This window comes from Falco peregrinus, chromosome 3, assembly GCF_023634155.1.
Source record: "Falco peregrinus isolate bFalPer1 chromosome 3, bFalPer1.pri, whole genome shotgun sequence".
NCBI classification, from domain to species: domain Eukaryota; kingdom Metazoa; phylum Chordata; class Aves; order Falconiformes; family Falconidae; genus Falco; species Falco peregrinus.
In genome coordinates this window covers 70837860-70856205 of record NC_073723.1, presented here as the reverse complement: position 1 = coordinate 70856205, position 18346 = coordinate 70837860, and the positions used below count along the sequence as shown (strand labels likewise).

The following is an 18346-nucleotide window of genomic DNA, read 5'->3' as shown; positions in this document are numbered from 1 at the left end:
TATGCTACACAAAACCAAACTGAAGCCATATTAAAAATGCTAAGACTTTAGCTGAGGCTGGAGAATAATCAGCTTAAAATTCTGCCTGCATATTCTATGGTTTTGCTTTCTTTGAAATCAGAGGGAGATGTTGCCATCAGCTCCCTAGATGGCAGCTGGACCACAGAGCCTTGTTTCCATGCACGCAGGTGCTTCACTGGAAACGCTGGCAATATATTTGACTTCCCTGCCCTACGCTGAAAGCAGCAGCTCCTTGAAGGTTAGGTGGCTTTTCATCTGCAATTATCCAGCAAGGAGTTGCTTTTTTCCCATTCTTTCCTGGCTCTACCCTTAAAAAGAAAATAATCCTCCTTCTTCCTGGTAGAGAAGGCAGCACTGGTAGATCCAGTGTAACAGCTCCTATGTAGGCATACACTGAATGCTGTATGCATGATTTCTCCAGCCACTGTATTTCTCACGGGCATGTTGTGCTGCGACCAGGTGAGGAAGACAATTGCTTCCATTGGCAGAAGTACAAAATAGTTTTCCATCACATAAAATCATTATATCCTCCTTTTCCTATACCCAGAATGATGGTCCATTACTATGATGTGAATTGGAAAATGCAGAAATCTCAACAGAGAAGGAAAGGAGAAGAGAGTGGGAGGGCAGCAGAGGACAAGCTACAGGGTCATTCCTATAAGCTTGTCATTAACCTGTGATGGCCCTGATGGGCTTTTCCTTTAAATGGCAGACTGTGGAAAAGCAGGGCTGTGCTGAGATGCGTGCTGCCTTAATTTGTGCAATGGAAGGTTATGCAAGATAATTACCTTGTAGTTCAGTGACAACACACGCTGTCAGATCTGTTCAATCCACAGTGGGTTTATCCATAGTGTCTCTGTGTCTAAAAGACTCAAGTGGTAACTAATCCTGTAGCATGGCTGGAGCATATGACGTTTTAAACTCAAGATTTCTTTTTTTAATGTCCACTACAGATTAAATTTACCAATTTAACCTGGCTAAATCTACTTCCCATACATTTAAGGGTTTCTTCAGGTTGCATTGGCTGTGTCCGTGACAGTAAATGATGGGAATTTGGGATTGTTCTCAGGCATTAATGACAACAGTCACAGACCAGCTTGTATCTGTGCATTAAACCCCCTTGTCCTCCAAAAGAATGAAGACTGTGAAGACTGCTTTGGGAATAGTCCTTGGCCCATGCTGCTTCCCAAACCATGCCCAGTAGCTGTGTGGGAGAGCGCTAACTGGATGAAGCCAGATCTGTGCCAGCAGTTGCTCAGTGTAACCTCCTCTGCCCCAAGGAGCAGAAAGCCCTTGCAGATTCCAGAGGGAACAGCTTTTCTATACGGAGAATCACAGAATCATAGAATGGTTTGTGTTGGAAGGGACCTTTAAAGTTCATCCAGTCCAACCCCCCTGCAATGAGCAGGGACGTCTTCAACTAGATCAGGTTGCTCAGAGCCTCGTCCACCTGATCTTGAATGTCAGGGTCCTTTAATGATCCTGGCTAGAGAAGATGGTGGTGGTTCGGGGGAAGTTTAGGCTGTTTGGTGGTGTTAGATATGCACTGCTGTCTCCTATACCTTTAAGAGTTTTTAAAGATGAAAATACTTCAGCTAGAAGAAGAATAACCTCTGCCACAGCTTTAAATAAAAGTTGTAAAACTCATGTATGAAAGATCTTCTCTAGCACAAGTTTCAAGGTTTGGATTTAAATGAACCGAAGCCAAGAGACAAGAGTTATATCAGAGCGCACAGCCTCTCTTGATTGAGCATGAACAGTGTTGTACAGTGATGTACTAGAAAAGAGCTTCAGACACATGCTATAGCCAAATATAAGTGAAGTAACACAGGACTTTTATGGCAATGCTCTTGAAATGGCCACACTTGTGAGGTGTCAAAAAGATTAAATAAATCCATTGCTACAATGCTCATATATGGACAAGAACATCCAGCTTTCAAGATCTTCTGTCCTAAAACATGTAGTGATGTATCTTCAACTAGATTTTAGTGAGCTATTTGCCATTAATACACCCCTCAAAATAGAAAGATCATATAAATATCCAAGGCGTTTTAAGTCACCCTAATCCCAAGTATTTAAAGAGGAGCAGCAAAGCATTTGTATCTCATTAGAGACTGAAAGGGTTTGACAACAACGATGTTTTACTTTCCTTTCAGGGATGAAAAGCCTGTTTTATTTGTTTAATTTAGCTCACTCATGCTTATATTAGAGCATACCTGGAGTGGATACCAAGTACAGCTAAAGTTTGTCTCTCTTGGCTGAAGAGAAACAAATAACCTCTGGAGCAGCCCGCTGGTTATCTAAACCAACCTACACAAGTTTACTTGATGCGTTTACTTTCCAGCAGTTGCAAAGAGGTAGTATCCTAAGCTTGCTGTCCTTGCCTATGCTGCTGCCATCTGCATTAAATGAGGGTTGTAAACAGCAGAAATATTGGTGCAAAGTAATAAAAGAAAGAGCACTCTTAAGGATGATTTTATATTAAACACTGCTGGATCGCTGCTTTTCTCTCCTGCCAGTGAGAAGGTTTTTATGTTCATCACTTACAGTCTGAGAAAGCGAAGCCACTCTACTGCTTACACTTGACATACAAATTTAGGTCACTGCTCAGAGTCATCATGGATTTTGCCAAAATACTCCGACTAGAGTTGCATCTATTGACATCAGGGAGGATTTACCCGACCTGTTCTCAGGTCTTACTCATGGACTCGTCCAAATGTCCCTGTTGGTCGGTAAGGGACAAGGGAAACCACCAGCACCACCCATGGTTTCCTAGGCCTCCCCTGCTGCTGATGCTTGCAAAAGTGCAGAGTAGGTTGATTGCTTTGTATGATCTGAGCTGAGAAATTGCAATTCCTTCCATCGCATGTGGTCAGCCGGGCAGTGCTCAGCAGCATATGCCAAAAGAGGCAGAGAAGTAGTCAGGCTGGCTGCTGCTAGACAGACTAATTCCCACAGCCTGTTTTGCATCCTGTTAGTCTTACTACTTCTCACAAGATCGCTCCTTGTAGTTGATCTCCTAATATAGGGATACATAACAGAGTAGCACCAAGCTCTCCACCTTTACTACTACATAGCACTGCCGAAATGACAGTGCAATCCACTACGCGTGCAGGTCACTTGCACTGAACCACTGTTTACGGATTTGGTGGAAGCGGGTTTAAAGCACGGGAAGATCGTTCTCAGTTGTTTTGCAGAAATTATCTTTCTGTAGATTATTTGTTGGCACTTGAATGGCAGGGGGGCTTTGTTTTTAATTAAATCTTTAATTTACATAAAGAATAATCAGTGATGAGTAGAATTGGAGTTGACTTCTAATCAAAGATAATTCTGCATACCAGGGTGGGTTTGAAATGAATGAACGTCAAATCTAATTAGACAGCCAGATTCTGATCCCTCAGCCACACTAATACATACTGTAACAGACCAAATCTTCCTTATCTACACTGATGCCAGCTGAATATGATTGCTCTGTGTTTCTAGCGTGGTAAGGGAATGGCGTTGGGGAGGGCACTGCACAGGCTCGTGCGCACGCTCTTTCCAGCTGCCAGCGCAAAACAAATGTTGGAACTGGAAAAAAAGGAGGTCAGCTACCACGAACCCATCTGTCACGTGCAGGAGCCATTTAGGATCAAATGTATTTTCCTCAAGTTTACGACAGTGAAATCACTCGCGTTTCCCTCTCCTTATCTTTTTGGCATGTGCTCTACCGAGGGTACGGAGTGATGCTGTAGGGGCTTCTCTGAGGGGAGGTTAAGCAGCTGGAAGGGCCGTTCGTGGCTCACCGGCAGAGGAAACGGAGCATGTACCCAGAGCTCTGGTGAAAGGGTAGCTACAAAAGAGGCAGGAAGAAAGCTAACTGTGGTGCAAGACTTCTGGGGTGCTGCTTTTACCTTAGCCACCACCAGTCATTATTTCTGTGCTAGTGGGGTGACAAGAGTTAGCCAAAGGCATGGCTTACAGTAAAAATAAAATATGAAGTTAAAAGTCCCCACGCTGACTTTGGCACCTAGGCTGGTGTGAAAGGCAACCGATGCTTCCTGAATTTATGGAGCTATATTGCAGTGGGAGTATCAGGCATCAGGTCCTATACATTTACAGCTACATATTCTTTACCTTTTTTTTTTTTTTTTTTTTTTTTTTTTTTTTTGCTATTGACCTGGATTTTTAGCTTTTTTCTTACTGTTACTATTGCTTTTTGCTTTATGTACTTCATCCAGTTTGGGTAGGAGGAACAGAACAAACAGCATGAGCTATTCCAGATGGCAGACAATTTGTGTTTCTGCTCAGGGTGTCTAGTGATGAGCTAGCAAATACTGTAGCATTTAAGTTGAAAATGTCCTTACATACAACATAAAATATGTTTTTACGGAAATGAGACCATAAAGTACAAGTCTTGCTATTAGTATCAAGTCTTGGGAATAATATTATTTGAAACAAAAGCTAAAATTTGGTACCAAAATACCCAAAGCTAACATTTTCGTTTATTAGAAACAGGTAACTGTGCCTTGTGCTCACTCACAGGGATTTCTGCATGACAAAGTAAAGCTCCCAGCTATGGGCTTAAGTAGAGTGATAAAAGATGCATGAGTTGCGTAAATACTTCTTTGTGCATTGTAAAAACTGAATCCACCCAAACTGAAGGTATTGGAAAACAACTAATAAAAGAAAGAATCACTGCAGGTGTTACTGATGCAGATAAATCCACCAGCAAAAAGGGAGAACAAACCTTCAGAGAGATCCTGCTGGATAGTTGGTGGTGAGGCTTGGATGTCCATGGCTGGGGAAGAGACCCATCCCAGCCTGCCAGTGAGCTGCAGTGGGTTAAAATGGGATTCTTGCTGCTGGAAGAGATAGGGCAGAAGTTTGCCTCCCTGTGCTGGGGCAGGAATACATGGCTACCAATGGGACCTGGGTGCTCCCAAATCTCCCATTTGAAGGATAGGGAGCCATCTCTGCTGCAGCTCCTTCTCTGTGCGTTACTACTCTCGGTAGCCATGCTGGTAAGCCCACGTCGCTCTCTTTCTGTACGCTAAAATTAACGTTTGAAGCTCACAGATCTGTTGGCCTTTCACTGGCTGATGAAGGCTTGGGAAGTGTGCTTGTCAGTATAGCCATATGCTGCTATTTAGGAATATCTCATAGCCTTGGACTTTGATGGAACAAATGCACATGATTATGTTCTGGCAACCAAGAATAGTTCTTCAGATGGAGCTCACATGTCTGTACAACTCTGGCAAGTGCTACCCTGTGTGAGGAAGGACCAGCCCAATCACTGGGAGCATAAAACGTGCCATGAAAGTCATAATTCATGTAATCCAATGGCCAATGGAAGACAGTCTTTTACGGGTGCTTCCAGGAGATCCCATCCCACAGAAATACTCCTGACACATCCAGGAATTATAAGCCTGTGCACTAATGCCTAAAAGCTTTTGTCCTGAAAGTGTAAAAACCTTGTGCAATAATTACATCTCTTGTGAAAGTTTTTATAATGCTCCTGAGCACTCCTACCCATATATTATTGTCAAATTTTTATATTAGAAAACCATCCACAAGAATGTCCGCATTTTCATCCAAGATGCATACCTCTGTGCCTTCTAGGAGTCTAGGGAACATGGAAACCATAAATTCCAGGTGGTTATTTGGGCTACTGGCCATGCTGGCTTCGTATTGCCAGGGTGATTCAATTAAGTCAGAAGAAAGCAGTTGGAAAATAAGTATTAGAAATGACTAGACTTAAGGCTACAAAAGCAAGCGACACCAGCTGAAGGTGTACTGAATGAGCTTAGCATTGAACTGAGCCTGTATAGGTCTAGGATTGAGTTGTGCTCTTTGGATTTATGAGTAAGTAAAAAGCAGAAAGAATTGGCTGGCTGGGAGAAGGACATGACTTCTAGGGCACAATCGGTTTCTTCCCTTGCTGGATTTATTCTTTTGTAGATGCACACTCCTAAATGTGATCTTACTGCAATTACAAGCTTTTACCTTTGTAAGCTGGTCAGCTAGTCTGATAAGCAGAACATAGACCTTGACATAGATGAGAGAGGAATGTATTCTTTTCTTTCATTGTTCAAGAAGATACTGGTTCATTTGTTAGACACACCCCAGCTTTACAAGTAAGAAGTGTTCCTAGCATGCAAACCAGGATCACTTGACTTCAGTAGCCAGGCACTTGCATCAGTTTAGTGGACACCCTCAGCTTACCTTAACCTAAATAATTATCATCAGTTTTTAATGGACAGCCTACAGACCACAGATCAGCCGAAGGAACAACATACAAACCATCTCACTGTAGGGACCGCAGCTCCTTAGATCCAGAATGGACCTTGAAATGTGTGTCGCACGAAAATGTAATACAGGAACAAAGGATTATCAAGATTTCTTTCAGTCATTGAGTCCTACTCCACATTCCCATTTAATCAAGCATTATCCATAATCCCAAGTGTCCTCAAAGCCTCTACTCCATGAACCCCCAGCTGCAGACAGCTCCCTAACACCCTACAGCAAAGCCTAGACCCAGAGCCATAACCGTAGCTACTACAAGGAGAGAACAGGAGGAATCAAGGCCACCATCACTACTGTTATATTTATTGCAGCTTTACGGTCGCTAGCGCATGTAGCAAAACCAGCTTCCCCTTGTCATGCGGTGAACAAAAAATATCATCTCCAGATTGGTCATGGGGAAAAAGCAAACAGAAAAGGACTGTGCAAAAGTCAGTCTAGGTTTAGCAAACGTGATTCTGACTGAATTTCACCCCTCTTAACTTGGACTGAAGTCCATGCTGTTTATCAAATATTTTGACATTATGGGAGGTGGAAGTCCATGCTGAGGGTGATGAAGAGAGGCCAGCCCTGTGAGCGTGATGGGCTCAATGGTCCCTTCCCCTCTCATTAGCTCAGGTTCAGCTGTTTTCCCGTTTCCAGACTGAAAGAAGAGCTGAGAGAGGGGGCTTTTATTTCCCCAGGGACAGAGACATCATCAGTTATCTGCCATTCCCTGCTACAAGCTGTCAGTGAATAGGGCAGGGAAAGAGTACTGATAGGATTTCACTTTATCCCTCACTTACTGATGGGCTCATCATTCAACTGCCATGCACTTAGCACAGGCAGTACTAATTATATCAATTATGCTTCTACACAGCACATGCTTATATTAGCCGTAAGCAGACTGGTGACTTTTGAAAATGAAACATCAGTGGTTCATTAGCTATGTAGATTAAAAAAAGTAAGCATGCTCATTGCATCCACTGCTGAGGTGGATCACTCCAATCTCAAACACATTTAATACCATTTTAGATGTGCAATATGCTTTATATTGAGAGCAAAATTTATACTGTATCTAGAAGACAGTAGCATTATACCACATAACTACTAAACGCAGACTTAGAAACTTGATTGCTACATTGGAATAGCACCAAAATCCCCTTAGTGGTGTTCATCCGTAGGGATGTCAGTCAGGTCAGCAAGAGATCTGGGTAAGTCCTTGTGGGCTGAGCCTTAGTGAAATTATACTAGTGACTACATCTGTATGTATAATCAGAATACAACTGTATTATTAAATTCAGCAGTAGGTTTATTTAGTTGATAGCAGAGGCCTGTGAATGGTTTAAGATGCGGGAAAACAAATCCCCCTCTACAAAGTATATTACAACAATGTAGCAAATACTCATCACTCAAAGTATAGTTGCTAGATGTAGGTATCTTAAATAATCCATTGATGTGCCTGTATGCAGCCACTGTTGATGTGAATCTGGGCTAAGGGGCTGCTGCTGCTAGGCAGAGTCGGTGTGATTTTGTGAGGTCAGTTGGAAGTATCTGAGATGTCAGCAACACAAGTTTAAATCTTAGGAACAGATTGTGTTTGTACAGTAGAGTCAACCTCTAATCTGAAAAATTGAAAAGTAACTGAACAGAACTGGGAGATTTCATCAGTTCTGACTCTGTTACCTCCTTTTATCACAGTTTTCTTCTGTACAGAAATTAAACATACATTAATCAGCAAGATTATAATATAGATAGAGAGCACAAGCCTATCTGGGCTCTGAGTTTTGACCATTTTATGCAAAAGTAAAGCAAAAGTAGCTCAAAGCAGGTCTTCAATTTGCATTTCAACTGCACTTCTTCCACATTTCCTTCTGGTATCTTGAGGAAAGTGTGAGCTACTAAAGCATTGCAAAGCTATCTGAGAGCTTGAGCAAAATAAAGAAAATAAATCAGTAAATTCCTTTTCCAAATATCTTAATTTTTTTAATTTCCCCAAAGGAGAAGAAAACAGAAATACTTCCAGTGTGTCTGCACACTGTCACAGGTGGACACGGACATTTTGTTCACAGAGAAACCCATTCATCCTTCATTCACATTAATGCAGAAAATACTCACTGTGTGAAAGATGCTAGCATTTTGACAAGAGTTTTGAATCTAAAGTAATCACATTTTTATAGCCAATGTGGTCATGATTAGCACTCAGCTTCAAGTTTGGTTTTATTCCTCTCATTTTTTGAGGAATGGCTGATGTTTACGCAGTTAGTCTCCTCTGACTGTCAGCGTTGTTTGTCTTCTACCCTCCTAGGTCTCCAGATGCTGTCAGGGGGTGTGTTAATCATCCTGTCAAATGATGCAAGTGGTGAACACTTGTAAGGGATCTTCTGCTCCTTGGCACTCTGGACCCAACTTTTAATGCTAATCTCATATGCAAATGGGAGCATACAGCATGCAGCCTGTCTTAAGGTTATTTGCAAAACCAAAGGGAGCTTAACCATGCAGACCCCTGATAGCAGTTGGGTGGTTTGTGCTTTGTCTCTCAGGAGCTGGTTCTCAGTGAGGTTTGAACCATCAGATATCAGCTGGCGTGGGTGGATGCTGTAGCATCTACAGAGATTTGAGGTTTGACCCTGGCAGCTGCAAAGTGGCTTCTACCAAGTGCTGGGTACCAGCAAACCTGAGCAGCGCTCAGCCCTGCAGAAGTGTGATGAGAGCCTTAAGGAGCTAGGTGCGAGTATAGTGCCAAATTGGGACTTTCATTGACCAAAGACTCAAATATCTCCAGCTGTGCCTGGAGCCTGTTTATCCCTGTATAAGTTAGCCAAAGATCATCCTCACTGCAGTTTCTCCTGACCCTGCAAGGAGCAGCTGATCCCGATCCCCCTGCTCCCACCCTCTCCCTTTCCCTGCCTCTCCTGGCCATGGGTTTCTGCCCAGCACAGGTGCTTATGGCCCTGACCAGCCCAAGATCAGCATCTCTGTCCCAGGGGTTTATCCTTGCTTGGTTAAACTGGCTCAGCCCTGAGCTGGACACGATGCACCTGGGCTCAGCAGGGACACGGACAGTGGAGCACCTTACCTGTTGCCCACAGCAGAGGAGAAAACTGGCCTTAACTGCATCCCGGGTGGTATCTCTGAGGGCTGCCCTGTCTCAAGGGGCAGCTCTCACTTCTGAAACAGAGAGATCTGTGCTGGTTTGGTTGTGCAATAGAGAAAACTTCACATTGCCAGTAGTGCTGGCAATGCTGGGACTGGAAGAAGTATTTCTGGAAGAGCTCCTGCAGAAATATTCCTGACAAAGCAGCTCCTCGGGCAATGCAGTCCTCTCCATGGAGAAGCAGTAGCTCGCCATGGCACATACCACCACCTCAAAGAGTATTTGCCCAGCTTAGCACTACAAATAAAATACAACTGGACGGCACACAATGTTTCCCCACATATTTGTTTTCTCCAGTGAGTGTTTGCCATGCAGGCACCACCTAGCTCTGGTGCTTATCTTTAATAAATATATTTTATTGTGAAGGTTTGCATTGCAAATTTGTGGCCTTCACAAGTGGCTCCTTTTTTGGACACTTGTGATCATTCCCTGTCTATGGGGATGAGAGGGTGGTTTACGCTGGCTGTCACCCCCTCGGCCCCATAGGTTGCAGTTTGACAGAGCATGAGCTCCATCACCTGCAGGCAGCTCCAGCCCCTGCCACGCCATCCCGCCTTGGCACCCAACTCACCTCTCAGCCCAGCTGTTGGAGTGAAATGACATGGGGGTATGGGGCATGGGGCGTGCTGGGTCCAGCTTTTAAAATAAATGGGGGAAAATACTACCAAAAAAATCTCTTTTTCACTTTTTGTCACATTACTTTTTAGCTGGCCTAGTTTCTCAATCCATTTCACAGCACAACAGTGTTAGCAGCCATGCTAACACCCCAGGAAGGAAGGAGGTGGTGAAAGGATGGATGCTGCGGGATGGGGGAGCTGGTCCCTGGCAGCACCCACTGACCAGTGCCCTCTTCCTTAGCATCCCCCTTCTCCCACTCCCTGCCCTGCTGCCTGGCCTCAGCTGGCTGTGGCATTCCTCAGACAGCTCAGTGAGGCCATTCATCTCACCAGACCAGCACAAATCTGAAAATTTGAACAGAAGAGCCTGCTTCATTGTCTGATGAGGGCAAGCGTCAGGGTGGAGATGAGGAAAACAGTACATCAAGGAGGAGGGGAAGAGGAAGGCATCCCCCTTTGCCCCCATGGCAGCAGCAAGCTGATGGAGTTGCTGTCAGCTGTGGCATTTGTTTGCTATTTCTTTGTGGGTAGGTTGCAATCAGCTTAGTTTGGTGCAGATGCTGAGCTGGGCATTGGGAATGAGCACACATACAAAGCAAGGGCTTTCCTCCCAGTGTGATAAGCGCCCCCCCCCCCCCCCCCGACACATGAAATGCAGAGCATATGGTGCCTGAAGCTTGTTTACTCATCTCTTGTCATGGCAGAGAGCATCCCTCTCTCATCTCGGCATGCCGTAGCTGTGCGTACACCCACTGTGTCTTCCTTCTCAGCAGCCAGGCGGGAACAGCCATGGGGGAAATGGGCAAGGATCAAAAGGGAGCTGCAGGACTTGATCCATGCTGAATGAATACTCTTTATTTTATGATACGTACACAACCAACACTCCGCTAGCCTCTAAGAGCTCTGCACAATCCCAAAATAATCTCTGGGACACCCTGATATAGCAGATGGGGACACCAGGGCTGGGGGAGAAACATGCCAGGCATGGCAGCTTCACACTGAAGCTTCTGGTTTCTAGTCCCACATCCATGCCTCTCTGTGTCTCTGGCACATTTTCAGTAGACCCTGGGCCATAAGTTTGAAGTTAAGATAGGACCATTGTATCTCTGAGGTGTGATGATTTGGCAACACAAACGGGTTCGTGCCCCCTCATGGGGTTCAGTTACCCCTTTCCATGACTGATAGACACCAGGCAGCCCCAGCCTCACTGCCTGCTTCTCACGCTCCATCGTCACTGACCTGCTTTCTGTTGTTTTTCAGGAATATCTTCCAGGCTTCCTGAAATCATGTCAATAGGATCACACTCATTCTCTCCAGGAGGTCCTAATGGGATTATCAGAAGCCAGTCCTTCGCTGGCTTCAGCGGGCTTCAGGAGAGACGCTCCAGGCAAGTGCCATGCTCTGTAAGGGGAAATTCCAAATCAGGCCCTAAAGGAACCCTGGGGTTTAAGGGGTGAAGGTGGAGAAGAAGCGAGAGAGTACTTACTGCCTTCTCTCTGACTTGCCGAAGAAAGCCTTCTAGGCTAAAATATCTCCATATATCATTTCTATAACTAAGCTGGTACCCTCTGCCTTAGGTACCAAGTGCCTGTTTACTTCTCCCCCATTAATGCAGGGCTTCCTCACATGCCTCAGAGCTGTGAGAGAATTTCAGAGAATCATTTTAATTTACTAACTTGTGCAGTGATCTTTTCAACATGTGAAATGCACAGGAAAATGATACACTTCGCACCGCCCCCAGTTTAAGACCATTGCTACCTAAAAGACAGTTTTCTCTTTGCCTTGCTGCTGTGAATTCAAAACAACCCCGTTTCCCTTGCAGGGCAGCCTTCATGTCCATGAAACAGGGCAGAACTTGGCTGCAGAGCCTTTCCTGGCACCGCCTGTTCGCTAGACAGGACTTAGGGCTTTGTGTTGAGCAAGTCATCCACTCCCTGATGCCCCCAGAGGCTACTTTACAATTAATTGTAACTTGTTCAAAGTCTCCAGGTGCCAGACCACCGGTTAGAAATTGAGGAGGAATGACAGGCAAAGGAAAGGTTGCCTCCCATTGCCAGCGCAAGCCAGCGGTGGTTGTTAGATGCTGACCTACCCCCAGGAGAGCCACCGAAGAGGCATCTATATGCAGCACAACTATCCTCCCTTTGCTATACAAAGCTGCCTACGGGCCATGCTCAAGACCAGCAGCATGATGCTGTCCTCCAGACACTCTCCTAACCAAGCCCCAATCTTGCTTAGGAGCCCTCAGGTTTTACTTCTAAGATTATCTGGGCTTCCCTTTGCTTTTAGCACCTGGATATACCTCAGCCCTTTCACAGCTGTGGCTACACAATGTGAGGCAAGGGAAGGGGTGGTGTAAGGCAGAGAAACATCTGAGGACCCTCAGACTCAGCCTGGTGTTTCCAACCAGCATTTGTATCTCGGCAAGGCGACTGGCACATCAAAAGCTGACAGCACATGTCCCAGGCTGCTCAGACCTCTTAACCTGTAAACAAATGCAGTCCTTTAACTGGGAGACACAGAAGCAGATTCGTTTCTGCTAGCAGAGATAACATCAGAAGATTTCTTCAAGCTACGCTCCTTTGAGATCATTATGATTTATAGGGATTTCCTCCTCTTTGATGTTGATTTTGCAGGTGTAACTCCTTTATTGAAAATTCCTCTGCACTCAAGAAGCCCCAAGCAAAGGTGAAGAAAATGCATAACCTGGGCCATAAGAACAGCACCACGCCCAAAGAGCCCCAGCCGAAAAGGATGGAGGAGGTCTATCGAGCCCTGAAGAATGGCTTGGAGTAAGAGCCTTTATCCTGTTTGTTGATTGAAACTTTCTGTGACATTTTAGAGCCTAGAGAAACATATCACAGGAATGGGGATCCTTAATTGTACGAGAGGAACATATGCCTCTTGGAGCCTGCATTGTAGCATTTAAGATCTGAAATATTTGTACGGGAAACAGGAGTACAGGGAACAGAATCTCATTTCCACTCAAATTGCTAGGAAACCTCCCAAAGGCTTAGATTTCAACATTAGATTTTATTTTTTTTTCCCTCTGAATTTCCTAGAGTCCTCTCAGAGGGTTGTATCACCTTTAAGATAACATCCCAGATGATAAGAGGGCTGTTACGGGCCAGATACAAGGGCAGCATCTGGCAGCGACTGGAAGGCACCAGCCCATAAACTAAGCAGCAGATTAGCTTACTTGACACTGGTTGTCCAGTGTAAGGAGAACCTGGAGCTCCTATACACAGCTAAATAAGTGGCTCCTTTTTATTCCCAAAAAGGCAGCAGGGAGCTGCTTTTAGGGCAGATCGACATAAACGAGTTTTTGCCCGAGAACGCATCCAGTGAGGAAAGCCGTTTGTTGGGCAGATTTTCTTTTAGGATGGTCAGCAGCCAGCTCAGTATGTGCTGCAGAGCTCAGGCATCCCTTCTCTGGTTTGTGTTTACAGTGAGTATCTGGAAGTTCACCAGACAGAGCTGGACAAGTTGACTACTCAGTTAAAAGACATGAAAAGAAACTCACGCCTGGTACGTGTCACGCTTTTTCATCGTGCACAGTAACCTTTTTGAGGTACTGGAGCAGCTGCAGGGTGGGAGAGGGATACAGGGGGTTTGTGCTGATGCTCTTCTTCCCTTCCAGCCCTGGTCTTGTTGGTGATTTCTATTGATTGACAAACATTATTTTCTCTTCGTGCTGTTATGTTGCAAAATTAATCACAGTTTCTTGTTTTCTCTTGCAGGGAGTCCTGTACGATTTAGATAAGGTACGTTACTCCCTTTGACACTGCTTTTGCTAGGGAGCATTAGTATCCATATGGTGTACGTAGCTGGCATGGGAAACCACTCTCAGCCAGATCTACTAGCCAGGCCAACACTGTTGAGGGAGAGGCTACTGACAATTTGCCCTTGCAAAGGAAGAATTCCCACTCCCCTCTTCTTCCCGGGGGCTGTGGTATTGCCCGGCACCCCCGCCAGCCAGCTGTGCTTACTAACTCAGCATCACACTTACCCCATCAACCCTTTCCCCGGGCCTGTGGAGGCACACTGGCCCTGGGACAGGCACAGGGGAGGAGACAGACCCCTGCCGGGGAGGAGAGAGGCGGAGGGGTGAGACCTCCTATACCTTTCAGCTGCCAGCCGTTACATCCATCGCCTTGTGCAACATCACCCTGCCAGCTCCAGGCGGTGAGGGGCTGGCAGGGGCATGCCAGCGGGGTCTGTGGGAGCCAGGTCAAACCCTGGCTCATCCCTCCTCCTGCCAGTTCTGGGGAACAAAAAAACGGAACTATTTTTCCCTGCAGAAAATCTTGAGTGAAAGAAAAGAAAAGTTTTCCAAAACTTTTCCAGAGCAAGTCTGGCTTTTTTTTCAGTCAAAATGCCAAGCTTGGTTTTGCTGTCAAAAACAATTTTCTAAGGAAGAGAATGGATTTTGAAATGCTAAACCAAATACATTTTAATACAGGTTTTCAAAGCACTGAAAATACTCTGTTTTGGGCTAAAAAAGCTCTGATCTTCACCCCCCTGCCCCCCCCCCCTTTTTGAAGAATTCAAAAAACTAGGAAAATCCCATGAAAGGAAAACTCTTTTTTTGTTTAAAAATATATTAGGTACAGAAGTCAGTGGACTCCATTGTCAGCAGCAGGTTAATGGTAGTTAATAGTAGTAAGGCGGGAGAGCTGATTCCAAATTCATGGGCAACAAACCCCTGTGTGTTTTAGGGAGGAGTTTCCCAGATTCATGGGGACTCGCAGAGCTAGTGTGGCAGTGTCTTACTGATTTATTTAAATGTGCCTCACCCTCTGCCTCTTCCTTTCCTGCAGCAAATCAAAGCAGTCGAAAGATACATGAGAAGGCTGGAGTTCCACATTAGCAAGGTAATGAGCACTCCTATCATCTTTCTTCTGCATCTGCTCCTGCGTTATTAGGAAAACAAACCCTTGGCCTCCTGCTACTCCTCCACTCTGGGGAGGCTGCCTTGATGAAGCCTCTCCCAGATTCAGTATTTTTACTGCAATGGGCTGGTGGTCAGAGCCAAAGAAAGGGTTCCCATAGGGTTTGTAGCCCCCAAGGTCCAGCCGTGCCCCAAGACACTCCTGCCCGCTTTTAGGTACAGAGAGAACATAGGGTCAGACACTTGCTGGGAAAAATCTCGCTCACTGCATGCTTATTTTTAAACTGTAGGTAGAAAGAGTGTTACATCTGAAAGTAATTTAATTCGGCAGTTGTCTCTACCGTACGCAGCAGCTAGATTGGATTTATTCCTGGATTTCACTGCTAACGCTTCTGCTGCGTGGTTTGAGGCCCACATCCACTTGATTACATCGGTGAGAATATTCAATAGAGGTACTTGTGATTTATACTGATACATTTTAGAGCTGGACAAAATCCATGGCATGTATTCTCTTACTTATAAACATATCTGCTAGCAATTAGTTGCTTTTCTGAGCCTGACAAACGAATGAATTATTTTTGATGGATTAAATGTCTTTTGAGAGTCATTTGAAAAACATTCACGCAGCTTGAAGTGCTCCAATTATGACAACCCATCCAAACCTTTTAATTTCAGTCTTCTCTTGCTCTTGGAGCCAAAAAAATAAAAGAAATCATAAGGTGATAGACTGAAATTTCATTCCCCAAAACACCTTCCCTCTTGCTGGCAGCATGAATGGCAAAATTAGTGCTTAAAGAACATTTCCATTCAAGTACTTCCCACTCCAGCCTTCTCAGAGCTAATGGTTTCTGGGCTTATAATAGGATTGAAAAACACGAAATGCAAGAGGTGTTGTTGGTCGGTATTGCTCCAGCTTGCTGACTACATGTTCACTTTCCGTAACCCACAGCAACAGAGACAAAAGGAACCGAGCTGTGCTGTGGTAAAGCTTACGGGCTTGGGCAGGTAAAGAGGGATCTTTGTTTCTAATAATAAAGAAGGTCTTTTTCAGCAGTACCGAATCAGGGCCACAGAGATGCCTTCTGCCCTCTGCCTGCCGCTGCTCTGCAGAGGAAGCGAAGTGAGCAAAATGGGATGTGCAGCAGCAGACCCCATGTTTTTAGGGGGGCAGATGAGTGTGCCCTGGCCATTCTCACACGGGCAGGGGCAGGGCATCAACCCCGCGCTAATGCACCACCCTGGTGGCAGAAGTAAATACCGACTGACAGCTATTTATATAGTAGCTGTCTTTAGCTTGCTGACTTGCAAGAGAAATAGGAGTGGATATGACTTCCTATAAAAAAGCCTAAGAAGCTTTTTCTGTAACTTTGAAATGGCAAAATGCTACCTGTGTCTCTATTAGCCTTTGCTGAACTCTTTCACTTTGCAAAGCAGTCCCTATCTTCTTTAAGGATCTAAGTCAGAGGCTTTGGCTACTGGATATCCAAGCTAGCCTTGTAAAAGTCAACCTAAGGCTTTGAAGCCACCAGGAAGACCGTTTCCATTCCAAACAAATAAGCAACAGCACTTTTTGTTAGAGGTTAAGTAGGCTTGGAAAATGGGATTTGGAATACACCTGGATTGTCACATCAGGCTCATTTCTAATGCAGCAACACAAAATTGTAGACTAAGGAAGCCAAGGCACTGGATGCTTTCATAGAGAGAAATTCTGCTGTGAAAATCCAGTACTGAGCAACAAGCATGATGGGGCACAGGGCAATCGTTTGATGTCAGAGATAACAAGGTAAAAAGCAAACATCATCCTATCTTAGCAGGGATATTAGAAGCAGAGGGAAGAGACAGCTTCTTCTATTCCTTTCCTTCTCCCCATTCTGATAAAGTCAAGTTAGAAAACTTAAATCTCCTGTATCTGGAAGATTAAGTTTATATAAATATATATCACTATATATAGCTAGTGTGTATATATATACACCAGCTATACCACTGTAGACTCCTACTGAACATCTCAGAGTAAATATATACATTCAGTGCAGGGATTAGAGGGAAAGGGAAATCAAAACACAAGATGCCTGTAAACCTATTGCACACTGAAGGTGAGACTTTAACCAGTATGTGACTAGGTTTTGTAGAACTTCCAGAGTGCTTATGAAATGTTGGGCACCTAAGTCATGCCAAAGGAGTTTAAGATAGCTAGGAATTATGTGAGTGCCTGGGAGGCTGAAGTTCAAAATATTTTCTTAATTTGACATTAGCTGATTCTAAGCCCTTTACTTGTGCTGATACTGGCTATGACTCCCAGTTTCTGGAGGACGGGCAGTGAGAATTAAAAAAAAATCACTCCCTGCTTCCAGTACTACCTATTAGTCAAATATTGCAACAGCTTCAATCCACGGCTGATGTTAGCAATACAGAAAGCATTCCTGGCCCTGTTAAATGTGCCATTTAATGTGTCCAGTCCCATTTGGCAGTGTGGATGTTGCAGCTGCCTTTAAAAGAGCTCTTCCACAGTGATATATTTGAGAAGGTTGCTGCATGCTTGCCCTACTGCTACGATTATACATAGCCCAGGCAAGGGAGGGGAAAGGGAGTAGCAATGGTTAAAGGCGTGCAGGGCAAGCAGGTGAATTGCTGGCAGCATCTAGTGTTGCTGTAAAGAGACTTTCACAGTGGAAGTTATTTTTATCTTGTGCTTCTTTTTCATAGACTGTAACAGTATCACGGCTTCATTTGCTCAGCCCATCCATTGGATCTAACAGCTTGGCTGAGCTTCCTTGTAATGCCAATGACTTTGTCAGGTTTTCTGGTTTTTTTCAATACACCTTCCTTGTTCCCACTAGGTGGATGAGCTTTATGAAGCCTATTGTATCCAAAGACGTCTCTGTGATGGTGCCAGCAAAATGAAGCAAGCCTTTGCAATGTCTCCTGCCAGCAAAGCAGCTCGAGAGAGTTTAACCGAGATCAACAGGAGTTACAAGGAGTACACAGAGGTACATCCTCATCAGTTTAAACATCTTTTCACTCTCACACCATTTGAAGGCCGTGGGAACTTTGCCAGTGATTGTAGGGAAAATTTCATCCAGATAAAGGATTTAAAAACAAACTCAGCAAAGAAGAATTATTATTTATTTTTTTGACTTCAGGTAGATACCTGATGACTTACAAGGACAGGTTACCTGGGCCCAAAGAGTTCCTTGAAATAAGGTTTATGCTCTGTGAGAGCAGGGTTAAACATGAGAACTGCTGCACAAGAAAAAAGTGTACATCTGTCCCAAACCTACTTATACTCAACTACCTCCTTCCTACCCACAGATTTTGGGTTGGCAGGTTGGCTGGAACCCTTGTGTATAAAGACATCTGTTGCATCCCATCTTGTTTTACTTGCTGTGATCAACATTTTGT

At 44.6% G+C, this 18346-nt stretch overlaps 1 protein-coding gene across 7 annotated transcripts in view; it reads left to right on the top strand.

The window, feature by feature from the left end:
* The window catches only part of RIPOR2 (RHO family interacting cell polarization regulator 2), a 70276-nt gene that overhangs the window by 23031 nt on the left and 28899 nt on the right, over window positions 1-18346 (top strand). For all 7 annotated transcript variants that reach the window (XM_055800884.1, XM_055800880.1, XM_055800879.1 and 4 more), the window contains 6 exons: window positions 11317-11443; window positions 12693-12848; window positions 13506-13584; window positions 13797-13820; window positions 14877-14930; window positions 17785-17934. In XM_055800884.1, coding sequence (XP_055656859.1) covers window positions 11317-11443; window positions 12693-12848; window positions 13506-13584; window positions 13797-13820; window positions 14877-14930; window positions 17785-17934 — 590 coding nt within the window. The remainder of the gene's footprint in view (window positions 1-11316; window positions 11444-12692; window positions 12849-13505; window positions 13585-13796; window positions 13821-14876; window positions 14931-17784; window positions 17935-18346) is intronic.